At 44.9% G+C, this 16,877-nt stretch overlaps 1 protein-coding gene across 4 annotated transcripts in view; it reads left to right on the top strand.

Annotated features, from left to right (window-relative positions):
* Positions 1-16,877, top strand: part of LOC310834736 (dynamin-1-like protein) — a 34,028-nt gene that overhangs the window by 925 nt on the left and 16,226 nt on the right. For all 4 annotated transcript variants that reach the window (XR_014559350.1, XM_083718924.1, XM_083718922.1 and 1 more), the window contains exons 3-11: positions 4,360-4,510; positions 5,543-5,589; positions 9,118-9,189; positions 9,289-9,375; positions 12,173-12,335; positions 12,619-12,739; positions 12,955-13,086; positions 13,378-13,584; positions 13,692-13,812. Coding sequence is in view for 3 of the 4 variants with exons in the window: in XM_083718924.1 (XP_083575050.1) it covers positions 4,360-4,510; positions 5,543-5,589; positions 9,118-9,189; positions 9,289-9,375; positions 12,173-12,335; positions 12,619-12,739; positions 12,955-13,086; positions 13,378-13,584; positions 13,692-13,812 (1,101 nt within the window). In the remaining variant the exon portion in view is untranslated. The remainder of the gene's footprint in view (positions 1-4,359; positions 4,511-5,542; positions 5,590-9,117; positions 9,190-9,288; positions 9,376-12,172; positions 12,336-12,618; positions 12,740-12,954; positions 13,087-13,377; positions 13,585-13,691; positions 13,813-16,877) is intronic.

The following is a 16,877-nucleotide window of genomic DNA, read 5'->3' as shown; positions in this document are numbered from 1 at the left end:
CATCAGGGTCTTCTCCAGGGAGTCTTCTCTTCTCATGAGGTGGCCAAAGTACTGGAGCCTCAGCTTCACAATCTGTCCTTCCAGTGAGCACTCAGGGTTGATTTCCTTCAGTATGGAGAGGTTTGATCTCCTTGCAGTCCATGGGACGCTCAAGAGTCTCCTCCAGCACCAGAATTCAAAAGCATCAATTATTCGGCGATCATCCTTCTTTATGGTCCAGCTCTCACTTCCATACATCACTACTGGGAAAACCATAGCTTTAACTATACGAACCTTTGTTGGCAAGGTGATGTCTCTACTTCTCAAGATGCTGTCTAGGCCTGTCATTGCCCTTCTCCCAAGAAGCAGGCGTCTTTTAATTTCGTGGCTGCTGTCACCATCTGCAGTGATCATTGAGCCCAAGAAAGTAAAATCTCTCACTACCTCCATTTCTTCCCCTTCTATTTGCCAGGAGGTGATGGGACCAGTGGCCATGGTCTTCGTTTTTTTGATGTTGAGCTTCAGACCATATTTTGCGCTCTCCTCTTTCACCCTCATTAAAAGGTTCTTTAATTCCTCCTCACTTTCTGCCATCAAGGTTGTGTCATCTGCATATCTGAGGTTGTTGATATTTCTTCCAGCAATCTTAATTCCGGCTAGGGATTCATCCAGCCCAGCCTTTCGCATGATGAATTCTGCATATAAGTTAAATAAGCAGGGAGACAAAATACAGCCTTGTCGTACTCCTTTCCCAATTTTGAACCAATCAGTTGTTCCATATCCAGTTCTAACTGTAGCGTCTTGTCCCACATAGAGATTTCTCAGGAGACAGATTTGGTGATCAGGCACTCCCATTTCTTTAAGAACTTGCCATAGTTTGCTGTGGTCGACACAGTCGAAGGCTTTTGCATAGTCAATGAAGCAGAAGTAGATGTCTTTCTGGAACTCTCTAGCTTTCTCCATAATCCAGCGCATGTTTGCAATTTGGTCTCTGGTTCCTCTGCCTCTTCTAAATCCAGCTTGCACTTCTGGGAGTTCTCGGTCCACATACTGCTTGAGCCTTCCTTGTAGAATTTTAAGCATAACCTTGCTAGCGTGTGAAATGAGTGCAATTGTGCGGTAGTTGGAGCATTCTTTGGCACTGCCCTTCTTTGGGATTGGGATGTAGACTGATCTTCTCCAATCTTCTGGCCACTGCTGAGTTTTCCAAACTTGCTGGCATATTGAGTGTAGCACCTTAACAGCATCATCTTTTAAAATTTTAAATAGTTCAGCTGGAATACCATCACTTCCACTGGCCTTGTTATTTGCAGTGCTTTCTAAGGCCCATTTGACTTCACTTTCCAGGATGTCTGGCTCAAGGTCAGCAACCACACTACCTGGGGTATAGGAGACATCCATTTCTTTCTGGTATAATTCCTCTGTGTATTCTTGCCACCTCTTCTTGATGTCTTCTGCTTCTGTTAGGTCCTTTCCACTTTTGTCCTTTTTTATGGAAATCTTTGTATGAAATGTTCCTTTCATATCTCCAATTTTCTTGAACAGATCTCTGGTTCTTCCCATTCTGTTGTTTTCCTCTATTTCTTTGCATTGCTCGTTTAAGAAGGCCTTCTTATTTCTCCTTGCTATTTTTTTGGAAATCAGCATTCAATTTCCTGTATCTTTCTCTATCTCCCTCACATTTTGCTTGCCTTCTCTCCCCCGCTATTTGTAAGGCCTCATTGGACAGCCACTTTGCTTTCTTGCATTTCCTTTTCATTGGGATGGTTTTCGTTGCTGCCTCCTGTATAATGTTACGAGCCTCCATCCATAGTTCTTCAGGCATTCTGTCCACCAAATCTAAATCCTTAAACCTGTTCCTCACTTCCACTGTGTATTCATAAGGGATTTGACTTAGATTGTATCTTACCGGCCCAGTGGTTTTTCCTACTTTCTTCAGTTTAAGCTTGAATTTTGCTATAAGAAGCTGATGATCTGAGCCACAGTCAGCTCCAGGTCTTGTTTTTGCTGACTGTATAGAGCTTCTCCATCTTTGGCTGCAGAGAATATAATCAATCTGATTTCGATGCTGCCCATCTGGTGATGTCCATGTGTAGAGTCGTCTCTTGTGTTGTTGGAAAAGCGTGTTTGTGATGACCAGCTTGTTCTCTTGACAGAACTCTATTAGCCTTTGCCCTGCTTCGTTTTGATCTCCAAGGCCAAACTTGCCAGTTGTTCCTTTTATCTCTTGACTCCCTACTTTAGCATTCCAATCCCCTATAATGAGAAGAACATCCTTCTTTGGTGTCACTTCTATAAGGTCTTGTAAGTCTTCATAGAATTGGTCAATTTCAGTTTCTTCAGCACAAGTAGTTGGTGCATAAACCTGGATTACTGTGATGTTAAAAGGTCTGCCTTGGATTCGTATCAAGATCATTCTATCATTTTTGAGATTGCATCCCAGTGCAGTCTTCGCCACTCTTTTGTTGACTATGAGGGCCACTCCATTTCTTTTACGGGTTTCTTGCCCACAGTAGTAGATATGATGGTCATCCGAACTGAATTCACCCATTCCTGTCCATTTTAGTTCACTGATGCCCAGGATGTCAATATTTATTCTTGCCATCTCATTTTTGACCACCTCCAACTTACCCAGGTTCATGGTTCTTACATTCCAGGTTCCTATGCAATATTTTTCTTTACAGCATTGGACTTTCCTTTCGCTTCCAGGCATATCCGCAACTGAGTGTCCTTTCGGCTTTGGCCCAGCCGCTTCATCAGCTCTGGATCTACTTGTACTTGCCCTCCGCTCTTCCCCAGTAGCATGTTGGACGCCTTCCGACCTGAGGGGCTCATCTTCCAGCGTCATATCTTTTATATGCCTGTTGTCTTTGTCCATGGAGTTTTCTTGGCAGGGATACTGGAGTGGCTTGCCGGTTCCTCCTCCAGGTGGATCACGTTTGGTCAAAACTCTCCACTATGACCTGTTCATCTTGGGTGCCCTGCTCGGCATAGTTCATAGCTTCTCTGAGTTCTTCAAGCCCCTTCGCCACGGCAAGGCAGTGATCCATGAAGGGGCAGTAGGCTGTAGGAACAGCTAAAAGAAAGCATTGCTTCACGGAATGCATAAGCCCTGTTACAAGGCTATGGTAACGGCTCATTGTCACGGTAGTCAAGCTCAACTTCCAGGCTCTGAGCCGTTCTGTCTTTGAGTACCCTGGAAGGGGTGGGTGGGTGGGTATTACATGTGTGACCAGCTAGTGGACTTGCTAGAAACACAGTTGACTGTGTTGGAAATCAAGCTACTGCATTATATGGATTTTTGGCAGGGCTGTTTTCAGTCCTGATGCAGTGGCTTTCGCAGTGTAGTGTGGAAGCCTCCAGTTCTACTGACAGCAAATTAATCCTAAGGAATTTTTGTAGAGGCATCAGTGCCTGTCTGATGAAAATGGAAGGATCTGCTAATGGTTACATTCCACATTTAACTCACTTGTGGGGCTTTCTTAAAACAGGTGGATCTGCTAGGGCCAGCCCAAGGTGGAGAAATCTATTTGGCAATTTCCTCCCCTTCATCTCTCAGTAACAAAATGATCAGAATAACTAACTGATCATTTATTAATGCTTCCCAAACTGCCAGCTCGCTGTTTCCAATGGTAAGGCTTGCCTTGTCAATCCTGGGAGAGAGGGATGGATAGATACAGAAAAGCACAGAGTTAAAAATAGCCTATCATTTCAGCAGTGCCATGAAAGCAGTGTCCCCTTCTGTGGGATGTAATAGATGCAACTCGGTTGATTTCTATCTCAATTTTCTTTATATTATCTCTGGATTTTGAAATAAAAAGCCATCCCATTATAGTGGTAGCTAATACTGGTTTTTTTTATTATCCTTGTTTAATTGCCATGGCTTCTCTTAGGATTCTGGCAACTTTTGTTTGATGAAGAATTCTTCTAAGATTCTCAAATGTTCACCCTGCCACAACTGCACTGTTTTCAGGGGTCCCAAGATAAGTGTTAATTAGGGTTGCCATCTTACCTTAAAAAGTGGTCTGTCCTGTTCCTTTCACAGAATACTGTAAGTTGTTGTTTAAACTAGTAGGCTGGCGTTTTCAAGGGATGGAAACAAACATTCTTACCTGCTAATGTCTGTAGTTCAAGCTGCCATTCGGTACAAGAGCAAGAGCTGAAGAAAATGTTGGTTGGAACTGTGTCCCCTCCACCTGTTCTATTCATATAAGATGGATATGGTACCTTGAGGTGATCTATGTCGTAGCTTTCAAGAACACCAGGAATGCTTTATGTTATGCAGTACAGTCTTCTTTCTCTGAACCAGTACACAGGCTAGAACATTGCATCTTATTACTACTTTGCATCCTCTGCTTCTAACACTGCCTGTCTCCACAGAGCAGTGGGAAGAGCTCTGTGCTGGAGAGCATTGTAGGCCGGGACTTCTTGCCTCGTGGCTCTGGCATTGTCACACGCCGGCCTCTCATCCTGCAACTGGTGCATGTCCCAACACTAGAGGAGAGAAGGCGGACAGCCAGTGGAGAAAGCGGTAAGACAAGAGCAGGGCATTTGGGTCCTCATCCCACCAGGGGATGCCTGGGGCTTGGCTTTGGTTCTGAGAGGGGAGTGTTGGATCGTGCATGTGGCTAGTGGGTCCAGTCCTACTGAAAGTTATCCAAACTGTTATTTTCCTCCAGTCTAGAGGAGAACTAGTTCTTTTTCCTTGAAAACTATTGAAACTTAGGGATTTCACTAAAGGGTTGAGAAGGTCAGCTCCTGGCAATGCTGCATTGCTTGTCACTGCTTACACTTTATAGACTGTTTTCTGGGGATAGCTGCTGGAGATGTTGGCTTTTGCTAAAGGCAGGATGCCTAAGATGTGTGGATTGGGGGTTGTCTCTGACAGAGACCCAAACAAAGGCTGAATTTGAGCTCAACTCTGTTGTGACTATTAGGAGTTGACCATGGCAAAAAAAATTAGTGGAAATTAAACCAAGCACATAACTGAGAAAGAGCAGGTTGCTATCCCCTCCCTGAGTAGCGCCAGCCATCAAGCCCACACCTGGGAGTTTGGGGGCAAGGCTTCTAAGTGGAGAGTTTTAGGCAGAATGTCCTGAGTGAGAGAGGAGTGCAAGAGGAAGTGGGGGATGAGTGCCCTGTGTTTGAGACAACCATTTGCAAGATTGATCATTGGAATGGGAATTGGGAGAAGAACTAGGGTTGGTTTGGATTTGTTTCTTCTAGAAGGCAAAGGCTTGTCTGTTTCCCAAAGCCAGCATGGTGGGTGGAGTAGCCTGCCTTTGGCTGTTGGGAAGTGTTTTTGCAATGTAGTATTCCATCTCATGAGCATAGGAGCCAACTCCTAGGGGCTGAGGTCCCTTCGACCCCCAATAAAATATTTGAGCCCCCCTCGTTAATAGCCATTGCCATTCAAATGGTCTGTGTTTTCTCTGTCTTGTGATTATGTGGGGTGGGGCTTATAAGCCCCCCATATTTTATTTCAGTTGGCATCCTTCCATGAGAGGGATGGATACCAAAGAGGTTCCCTGACATTCTTTTTTCTGGTTTTCTTTGTTTTCAGGAGTCCAGGCTGATGAGTGGGCCACCTTCCTGCACTGCAAGCACAAGGTACGGCATGAGTGGTGTAAAGGGCTGCAGCGGTGGTCAGAGCAGGTCCAGTCCCCTAGGCAGGACAGACAGCTGCCTTGTGACAAAAGTGCAAATGCTGCAGGCTAACAGAGGACTCTCCTCCCAGGGCCAATCTCAATTTTTTCTCCCCTCCCCCAAATCACGGGGGAACAGGGTTTGAGGCACGGGGGCAATCGCTGTGAAAAAGACACAGGTGATTTCTAATGGCAGGTCCTCTTCTCTCATGCTCTGCAAGTGAATGACACAAGACTCTCCATTCCATGAAGTGCAGACAAGATGCAGCAATTGGGACAACTCTCAAGGAGGAAGAGCAGTTCCTCTTGCAGCATGCCACAAGGCATAGGATGGGGAAGGAAAAGAGGATGTTGCAGCCCTTCAGACAGACTTGCCTTGCTCCACCACCTTGTTTCCTCCTTATTTTAAACCAGGGATAGGGAATTCCTGGCACTCCAGGTAGATCTTTATTGGAGTACAGCTCCCTTCATCCCTGACCACTGGCCATGTGGACTGGGGCTGATGGGAGGTGGAGTCCAGCAACATCTGGAGGGACATAGGTTCCTCATTCATGTTTTAAATGGAGCTGTAATGTCCCTGTTGAGGGAAAGAGGCAGTTATTCCCTACCAGTTATTCCCTACCAGCCTGTCAACTTTACTCATCCGGTGTTTCCTTCTCTGTTTTTTGTCCAAAGAGTTCAGGACTTCAGAGTGCCTCAAAAGGGAAAGGACTGGAGGCTGTTAAGCTAGAGACTGAGCTTGCAGCTAGTCAACCTCTTTATGGATGGGAGAATTTCACACACACACACACACACACACACACACACACACACACGATATGTATTTTTTGTCTAAGTTTGAAGCAGTAAGGAATGGCAGGATCTTTCCATTTCTGACCTAGTTTAAAATCTTGTTTGTTAGTATTGACTTCCCTTTTTGCATGCAGTTCTTGAATGACTCTTCTACATATTGCATCCTATTTTTTAAAAAACCAAAACCTTAATTTTTTTTATTTGCCATGCTTTCTCGTCCAGAGTATGTGTTTTGTAAATAATAAACCACAATAAAGAATTCTAGAAATTATCTTAAGAAGGGCCATTTCCCGAATGTTGTGATTTTCTGCTCAGTGACGTATTGAGCAAAAAGCCCAATTTCTTCTTTTTCTTCTTCCTCCTCTCCATTCTCACTTCCTTTCTGTTTTTTATATTTGTTTATTTGCTTTTCTGTTTTATCATATCATCAATGCGTAGTATTTTACAGCGAAACACATGCTAGTAAGATCATAATTATTCTGCCCCATATATCTAAATCTTCTATTAAAATTCCCCCCCCCCCCAAGTTTTCATATAGTTATTCTTATAGATGTTATGATGGTTTGTTGATACCCACACTTTTTTGATACTTCTTTTTTATCTATTTTCCAGCCAATAATTTCCCCTAATTTCATTTTAACTTGGTTATCCATGTTTTTAACTAATATTTGGCTTTTAAAACTCACCTATTTTCCAAATTCAGTTATCTCCTTTAATAATTCTAGTATAACTTCTAGAGGTTGTTCCAGGGTTGAGACAATATCATCCACAAAAGCTATTGTTTTATCATTTTGTTTGCCCACTTCCACTCCCCTAATTTTATCATTACAGTGGAACCTCAATTTTTGAACGTAATCTGTTCTGGAGGTCCATTTGACTTCTGAAACATTTGAAAACCGAGGATCAAAGGGCTGTTAGCAAGTTCAATGGGGAAAATGGAGAAACGTGCCTCAGAAGCCATTGGACTTCTGAGGCACGTTCAAAAAGGGAAGCGTTCACTTTCGGGTTTTCAGCGTTCAGCTTCCGAAATGTTTGGCAGCCAATACCTTCAAAAACCGAGGTTTGACTTTATTGCTAATATTTTACAATAAAATTTCAAAGGTAAGGATAAATAATAACGGAGAGAATGGACACCCTTGTCTTGGTCCTTTTTTGATGTTGCATTTCTCTGAGATGATATTGTTTATCTTTGCCCATTGTTCATTATATAATGCCTCTTAAGAAGGTGTCACCTTCCATTCTTTTTAAACACTCATAAATGCCTAGGAGATATTGTCAAATGCTTTTCTGTGCTAAGGAAGATCAGGGAAGCCTGTTTTTCGTTATGTACCTCCAAATATTCTATTATATTTCTAATGTTCCTTATGTTATTTTTCAATTGCCTCTCTGGTAGAAATCCTGCTTGATCCTGGATCAACTCGTTCAACACTTTTGAAAGCCTATTTGCTAATATAGTCGTAAATAATTTATTGCTCCTCTCCATCTGTACCTATCTTCTCTCCTTCGTCTACGTCCTTTTGTTGATGTTCTACTAGTTCTCCAAAGTCTTTTATATATTTTCTCATAAATGATTTGGATTTCTGCGATGTTAACTTCTCCTTCCTGCAAGGACCCCCTTTTTGCTTGTCCTGGGGTGGGTGTTTTTTCTGTGTTGTCATCTCACTTGCCTTTTCCTTCTTTCTATTAAGTCTGCCGTAGCGTCATTATCCCCTGGTGTTAGTCACCAGTCATCTTTGATTTTTGTTAATTTATTTCTTTACTCTATTACAGTTCTGTTGCTATGGATATTATCCCTTGTCTTTGAGTGCAGCTGTTGTTTTGTCTAAGTTGTTGTAGATTTTTACTCCTAACTTTCTCATTAGGTGAAGTTTGGGGCACTCCAACATGAATAAAACCACCACTTATTAGGATATTATTGTTCTTTTTAAAGTCCAGTTTGTAAATTATTTGCTAATTCTATTTACTGTCCTCCCTTTCCCTCCTGTTTTCCTGCTTGCACACAAGTATTTTCCAGATTCTGTAATTTAAATGTCTACCTTTCCCCCTTTATATATGAATGGAGAGGGGAGATAGGGGGTTGTCTTGCTCCTGAAAACACAGGGTATCAAATAAATAATAAATATTAGGCCTTCTCTTCTTTTTTAAAAAAATACTGTTATATTTCCTCCTTGACACAAGTCTGTCTTCTGAGTTCTGTGTGTCCTCTTTAGACATAAAAGCAGAAACGTGCATAGGAGGGGAGAAGGTTATTACATTCTAGCAGTTATCTTTCCTTTCTCCCATACTTTTTAATATTTGTTACTCTTATTGCTGGATTTTCCACATTATTATAGGGGGTTGGGGGTATCTTCTCTATCAGCCTTTTACTTGGAATTAATGATATTTAAGCCCCAGTTTCATTGCTGTTCTCTAGTATTATTTAGTACTGTCTGTCTCTGTTTTCTGCCCCCCCCCCCATTTTATACATTCGTAGCAGGCTCTTCATTATTTTCCTTTGCCCTCCTCAGTCAGATTTCTCCCACTAGTTTTAACTAGTTCCGGAATGGATTCCCTTTTTTCACTCCAAAATTTGTAGCCAAATTTCCTTTTTACCAATGTTCCAGATTCTATCTTTTGGATTTGGCCTTGTTCTTTTTGTTGGAAGCTTACCGGGGTGAGACTGGCAACAGCCAGCTCTCTTGGTCCCTATCTTTCCCCCCAGACTTTCACTGACTTCAGCGAGATTCGACAGGAGATTGAAATCGAGACGGAGCGGACCACTGGGACCAATAAGGTACTGGCTTTTCTGAGCTTCTCCCCACTCTGGTGAGAACCCTGTTCTTTGAGCTGCCATATGATCTTTCTTTAACTGATTTTTTTTTAATGCATGCAGGGAATCAGCCCAGAGCCCCTGTACTTGAAGATCTACTCCCCACATGTACTCAACTTGACACTAGTTGACCTTCCAGGAATCACCAAGGTGAGAGGCGTTGGAGAAAGTGGGCAAGTGAGGAGGTGCTGTCCACTTCCTCAGCAATGCTAACAGTGGAAATTGCAATTGGCAATGAGTATGGGATTTCTAGCCTTAGAATCAAGTGTGCAGACTTGACGAGGCGGTTGCATCTGCAGGGAGAAATTTTGATAGGGTGCTTCCCCTTTACATCAGCCCCTCCTTTCCCTGAGGGCAGGCCTGAGGCATTTTGACACCTGACATGAATTAGACAATTGCATCCTGAGAATTGTTGTACACACACGGAAGAGTCATCCCTATTTCTTATAGCAAAGAATCCTGCAGAAACTGCATTGCTGTTGTTGCATATGGTATACAGTTCAAAACAATAACCAGATCAGGAAGGGGAAAAGAGGTGATGCTGGCTTCCCCAACCACCTTCGTTTTCTGTGTTTTGAGCAGTAGTGGCAACCTGCCCAGAGGGGCTTTCCGCTCCTGTACAAGCTGCCACCTGAGTGCAAAGGACAGAAAATTAAGGGGGTTGGGGAAAGGGGAGCAGCTGGCAATTGGCACAGTGAGCTGTGAACGCTGCACATCTGGGAAAGAAATACATGCTGCACATGAAAGTAACTCAGTTGAAATGCAGGAGGTTTATTTACAAGTGAGGGGGGATCAAGAGCAGGAGAGAAGGGGGAAGCAGAAGATCAATGCAAGGAAATAGGTGAAAATGAAGGCTACAGTTGGTGCACACACTTAACTTCATAGAATCCACTGTTGAACAGCTCTTACTGTCAGAAAGTTCTTCCTGATGTTTAGTCGGAATATTTTCTCTTGTAACTTGAATCCATTGGTTCGAGTCCTACCCTCCACAGCAGGAGAAAGCAAGCTTGCTCCATCTTACTTGTGATGACCCTTTAGATATTGGAAGATGACTATCATATCTCCTCTCAGTCTTCCTTTACCAAACATACCCAATTCCCTCAACTGTTCTTCATAAGGCTTGGTTTCCAGGCCCTTGATCATCTTGGTTGCCCTCCTCCACGCTAGTTCCCGCTTGTCAATATCTTTAAACTGTGGGGTCCAGAACTGGATACAGGACTCCAGGTGTGATCTGACCAAGGCAGAATAGAGCAAGACTATGACTTCCCTTGAGCTGGACATTATACTTCTGTTAATGCAGCCCAGAATAGCATTCACTTTTCTTGCTACTGCATCACTCTGTTGACTCATGTATGGTCTACCAAGACCCCTAGATCCTTTTCACATGTACCACTGGCAAGCTAGGTGCCCCCCCCCCCCCGCAATCTTATATTTGTGCAGCTGGTTCTTTCTGTCTTGGTGCAGAACATGACAGTTGTGAAATTCACTGTGTTAGTTTGGGCCTAATTCTCCAACCTGTTAAGCTCATCTCAAATCCCAATTCTGTCTTCTGTGCCATTAGCTACCCCTCCCAGTTCCGTGTCATCTACAAATTTGATTAGCATCCCCCTCACATGAGCTCCAAGATGGCGCCATTAGTGGTAGCATCGACTTGAGCTCCGCATCAGTTGATGCGGTTTTTATTATTTTTATCAGTCTTTTATTAGCTTTTATCAGCTGCAGTATTTTATCTCTGTCATTTGGCAGCTATTATATTCACAAAGCTTGAGTTAAGGGCTTGAGTTAAAAGTCTTAGAGAAAGTTTTGGAAAGTCTCGGAGAAAGCCTTAATTAGCTCCAGCTCAACTGAACCTACCAACTACTTATCAGCAGGAGTGGAGATTAAACACCCTGTCGTGGGAGGACACCGACCCCTCAATTCTTTCGTCTCAAGTCATTTAAACAACGGGCCCAGGACAGAATGCTGTGGCAGCACCGCACTTGTCCATGTTTTCCAGGAACTAACTATTCATGAGCACTCTTTGGGTTTGGTCAGTCAACCAGCTACAAATCTACCTAATGGTTATCTCATGCAGTCTACATTTCACCAGCTTCTGTGGAAGAATATAATGGGGGTCTTTGTCAAAAGCCTTACTGAAATCAAGACACACTAAGTTAGGGCTGCCATACGTCTGGATTTTCCTGAACATTCCTGGGATTTCAAAGGTGGAATTGACGTCTGGGGAGAATTTCCGAAATGTCATGCTTTGTCCTGGATCTTAGACAAATCTATCAAAAAATCATGTTTTGGGGGCTCCACAACTTTGGGGGCTTGTCTAAAAACAGCTCTTTTGGGGTGTCCTGGTTTTTACTTTTTGAAATATGGCAACCCTACACTAAGTCCACAGCATTCCTTGATCCACCAAGCTGTAACATTTATAAAAAAGTGAAATGAGATTAGTCTGGCATGTTGGACCATCTTTTTTGTTGGAATTGTTTGCATTTGGACCTTCAATATTTCACATTTAAGAAACTCTCATCCACCTTGGACTCCCTTCTCTTTTGGTACATTTGACCATGGGTTCTCATCCAGTGGCTCCTTAAGCTTTTTAAATTGGCCTTCTTGAAGTCAAGAGTACATGCCCAGCTCCATTCAGCTTCATCATTTGTGTATGTAATTGTGAACGTAATGGGCCAGCTTCGTGGGGCCATGGCTAGGTGAGCCCAGGCCTCCTTTCCCTGATTTCTTCCTTCCTATGAGGCTTGGCTTCCTTTCTTCCAGTAAGAAATCTTTGATCTGGCTTTTCCTCTCTCAGGGTGGAAACACAGTTGGAGGCAACTGTGTAAACTTCACTCCAGTGCTTGTTGCATTATGATACCAAGCTGGAAAGAGAACCTGGAGTGTGACCTTTTGTGGGTGTCTTCCTTAGTCTTGTAGCAATTTCTAGTCTCTCCTTTGTATACTGCAGGTGCCCGTTGGGGATCAGCCCGACGATATTGAGGTTCAAGTACGGGACATGATCCTCTCCTACATCTCCAACCCAAACTGCTTGATCCTGGCTGTGACAGCTGCCAATACAGACATGGCCACGTCAGAGGCACTAAAGCTGGCACGTGATGTTGACCCTGACGGTATGGCATGTGTTGTCGTGTGCCTCAGTTTAATAGGAGCATGTGTTGGTGGTCAGTCAGGAGGTTGGGGCTTGGTCCCCATGAAGAGCAACAGGATGGTGGAGCTAAGTTGCTGCACATGTTGGAATGGGGTGAGAGAACTGGGGCAGACCAATAGTGATAGAAACTGAGAGGATGCATGTGTAGGGAAAGGAGGGGGGTGGAGCAAGGAATGTGCAGACTAGGGTGGGGCAGAGGGAATAAAGGAAGGAGCAAGCTTTCATCCTGTGCTGATCCTGTGCAGGGCGAAGGACACTGGCTGTGATCACCAAGCTGGACCTGATGGATGCTGGGACAGATGCCATGGATGTGCTAATGGGTCGGGTTATTCCTGTCAAGCTGGGCATCATTGGGGTGGTCAACAGGTCAGTAGTGCTGGATAAGAGGGAATATGGGATCTGGCTCTGATTTGGAGTGTCTGAGGGCAGAACCCCTCTTCCAGTAGGGCAGGACATTCTTGAAGGATGTATTATCTATTGTCTTGGGTGGCATGGCTGGGGGAAGAGACGCTTGCTGCAAGACATCACTCCAACTTGTGTAGGTTAGTTTGTTGCTATGATCTCCCTGCTTCCTCTACTAGGAGTCAACATGATATCAACAGCAACAAGAGCATCACTGAGTCCCTCCAAGACGAGCAGGGCTTCCTGCAGAAGAAGTACCCATCGCTTGCCAACCGAAATGGCACACGTCACCTGGCTAAGACGCTCAATAGGTGAGGGGGTGCCAAGGCACAGCGGTTATAAAGGAGCTGGATGTTGGGAGGGACTGAGTGAGCAGGAAGGGGCTGGCCAGGATCTGGTGCAGGTATCTGGCTTATCTGTTTGCGTGCAGAAGGCTCCATGCTCTGAACACTGGAACCTTTTGTTGATGCATCTGGTGCTTCAGAAAGTCAGTTTCTACAACCTTGAGGGCTAGAAACCTTGAAAGTCTAGGCGAGACTGGTCATCCGGGTCAGCAACTACTGAGAATGCTGCTTTATTTCCTTCTCCTCCCTGCCTTCAAGGCTGCTGATGCACCATATTCGTGACTGCCTGCCTGAATTAAAGACCCGGGTGAATGTGCTGACAGCCCAGTACCAGTCTGTGCTACAGAGCTATGGGCAGCCCATTGAGGACAAGAACGCCACCTTGCTTCAGATCATCACCAAATTTGCCACCGAGTACTGCAACACAATTGAGGGCACGGCACGCAACATTGAGACATCTGAGTTGTGAGTGACCTCTCTTGGCAGGGCTGGGACTGGGGAGGAGCCTCACAATGTGGATCAATAAGGGGGATTGTGCACTCTGAAGCTGACCTACTCTTCCTCCCTGTCAGGTGCGGAGGGGCCCGGATGTGCTACATTTTCCATGAGACGTTTGGTCGCACCCTGGAGTCCATTGATCCTCTGGCTGGACTTACAATGCTGGATATCTTGACAGCCATCCGAAATGCCACCGTAAGCCACCATTGTGGAGTTGGGATGCCTCTGAGGCCATTCACCCATTGGCCTCTGCTTTCAGCTTGTTCTCTCTCTCCCATCATCCTATGCCATCTAGAACTCCCAAAATAAATTGGGAGGCACGTTGCCTAAGAGAGCTTGCATTGCCTAGTGGCCCAACGACAAACTGGGAGTCGGGAGAGGGCAGTCATTCTCATACTCTGCTTGTTTGGCTCCCAGCACAGGAATCTGGTTGGTCACAGAACAGGGTGCTGGAAAAGATGGGCCTTTACTGGGATACACCAGGGCTCTTATGTACTTGAGTTCAATTCAAATCTCACCTCTGCCGTTAACTTGGCAGGTGGCCTGAGGCAAGCTACTCTCTCAGCCTCGCTACACACATGCCCTCGGGCAGTCTCTTAAGAAAGGGATGATGATATTGGCCCAGACTGCAGCCTTCTAGGGAGGAATGAGGCACAGGAACACTTCACCTAAAGCGCTATGTGCATGCTACATGTCTGTGATTTGGGATGACTCCCCATTCGTGTGTAGAGGGGAAGGCTCTCTTGCTAGTTTGATTTTGGGTGGGGGCAGTCTTGAGCCAGCCAAAATGTGTTGTCAAAGTATGCTGAGTGGGTGGAGGCTGCATCATCCTGTGGTAGATGTTCCTGATATTCCAGAGGTAAATGATGAGGTGTGTGTCTCAATTTGGCACTTCTGATACAGAGCTGGGATCCCAGAATAAAGCAACAATTATGGGGCTTTTTTTAATCCACCCTTTTAGTCTAGCTTGTTGCAATATGTCCATGCCATTCTTCTACAGCATCTACTCTCTTCTTTGTGCTTCAGCTAAGGGATCCAGACTTGTAGAAAATCCCTCTTTTTCTTGTAGTCATTCATTTGCAGAGCAACCCTCTTCCGTACTTGATTGTGCCATGACAACCTATCTTCCCAGAAGTTGCTGTAGTAACCGCCTGTCCAAATTGCAGAGTAACTCCTTGCTGTAATGAAACGTATCCTCTCCAGACAATGCTGTAAGGATACTTTGACCTATTGGTGCAAGAACCTATGCTCTTTCTTAAGGTAAAGGTAAAGGGACCCCTGACAGTTAAGTCCAGTCGCAAACGACTCTGGGGTTGCAATGCCCATCTTGCTTTACAGGCCGAGGGAGCCGGCGTTTGTCTGCTCCGCAGTTTTTCTGGGTCATACAAGATGGTTGACACCAGGCTTGAGAGCAGTACATGTGAAAAGGATCTAGGAGTCTTGGTTGACCACAAACTTGACATGAGCCAACAGTGTGACGCGGCAGCTAAAAAAGCCAATGCAATTCTGGGCTGCATCACTAGGAGTATAGCATCTAGATCAAGGGAAGTAATAGTGCCACTGTATTCTGCTCTGGTCAGACCTCACCTGGAGTACTGTGTCCAGTGTTGGGCACCACAGTTCAAGAAGGACACTGACAAACTGGAACGTGTCCAGAGGAGGGCAACCAAAATGGTCAAAGGCCTGGAAACGATGCCTTATGAGGAACGGCTAAGGGAGCTGGGCATGTTTAGCCTGGAGAAGAGGAGGTTAAGGGGTGATATGATAGCCATGTTCAAATATATAAAAGGATGTCACATAGAGGAGGGAGAAAGGTTGATTTCTGCTGCTCCAGAGAAGCAGACACGGAGCAATGGATCCAAACTACAAGAAAGAAGATTCCACCTAAACATTAGGAAGAACTTCCTGACAGTAAGAGCTGTTCGACAGTGGAATTTGCTGCCAAGGAGTGTGGTGGAGTCTCCTTCTTTGGAGGTCTTCAAGCAGAGGCTTGACAACCATATGTCAGGAGTGCTCTGATGGTGTTTCCTGCTTGGCAGGGGGTTGGACTCGATGGCCCTTGTGGTCTCTTCCAACTCTATGATTCTATGTGGCCAGCATGACTAAGCCACTTCTGGTGCAATGGAACACCAACACCAGAGCAGTGCACAGAAACACCAGTTACCTTCCCACTGGAGCGGTACCTATTAATCTACTTGCACTTTTGGGCATGCTTTTGAACTGCTAGGTTGGCAGGAACTGAGACAGAGCATTCGGAGCTCACCCTGTCGCAGGGATTCAAACCACCAACCTTCTGATCGGCAAGCCCAAGGCTCAGTGGTTTAGACCACAGCGCCACCTGCGTCCCTATGCTCTTTCTCCTACCCCCCAAATCTAAAGTTATGTAATAACTGGAGCATTTCCTCCTTCTTTCGGCATACCTATAAAAACCCAGTCTTTTGCCCATGTCAAGGTGGCCTTCTGCTCCTCCTGTTAACTCGGGTCATAAGTGTTGATGGTTTTGCAGCCAAAATAGAGCCACTGAGAAAGAAAGGGGGGGGGGGTTATCCACTTTCCTAAGGTTTGCATATATAAAGAGACACAGACATAAATATAATTTTTTTTTAAAAAAAAGGTGGGTGGTGAGGGCAGATGCCTGAATCCCTGAACAAGAGCACTTATATGGATACATGGCAACATTTTCTTACAATCCCCACTTATAGAATCATATAATTGTTGAGATGGAAGGTACTATGAGGGTCATCTAGTCCATCCCCTGCAATGCAGGAATCTTTTGCCCAAAGTGGAGCTCGAACCCACAGCCCTGAGATTCCGAGTCTCATGCTCTACTGACTTGTATGCTTCTAATAAATAAGGCTTTGTAAACCTGAATGTATACTTCTGGCTCCTACTGGAAGCCACACCTCTTCTAATCGAAGCCTGGTTTTTATGTTTGAGTGATCCATCACCCTTCCACTATTTATTTATTTATTTCACAGGCCAAGCCCCCTTGGCTTCTGCCCTTGGGCAATTCTAGGACTAGTGCCGTGTGCCGCAAATGGCTGCACTGGTTGAGAGTTCATTTCTGGGCCCAGTTCAAGTGCTCATCTTAGTTCTTATAATGTTGAACAACTTAGACCCCCAATACTTGAAAGACCGCCTCCTTCCTTACAGACCCTCTTCAGTCTCAAGATTGCTGGAGCATCCGTTGACCCTGTTTCTCCTTCCGAAGGCAGAGGGGGGGTGGGGGGGCGTGAGCCCGCTGCCAAAGAAGAAGCCTC

Source organism: Podarcis gaigeae (genome assembly GCF_964106915.1).
Source record: "Podarcis gaigeae genome assembly, chromosome: 17".
Lineage (NCBI taxonomy): Eukaryota > Metazoa > Chordata > Lepidosauria > Squamata > Lacertidae > Podarcis > Podarcis gaigeae.
Note: the sequence above shows the minus strand (reverse complement) of the source record. Positions and strands in the feature narration are given on the sequence as shown.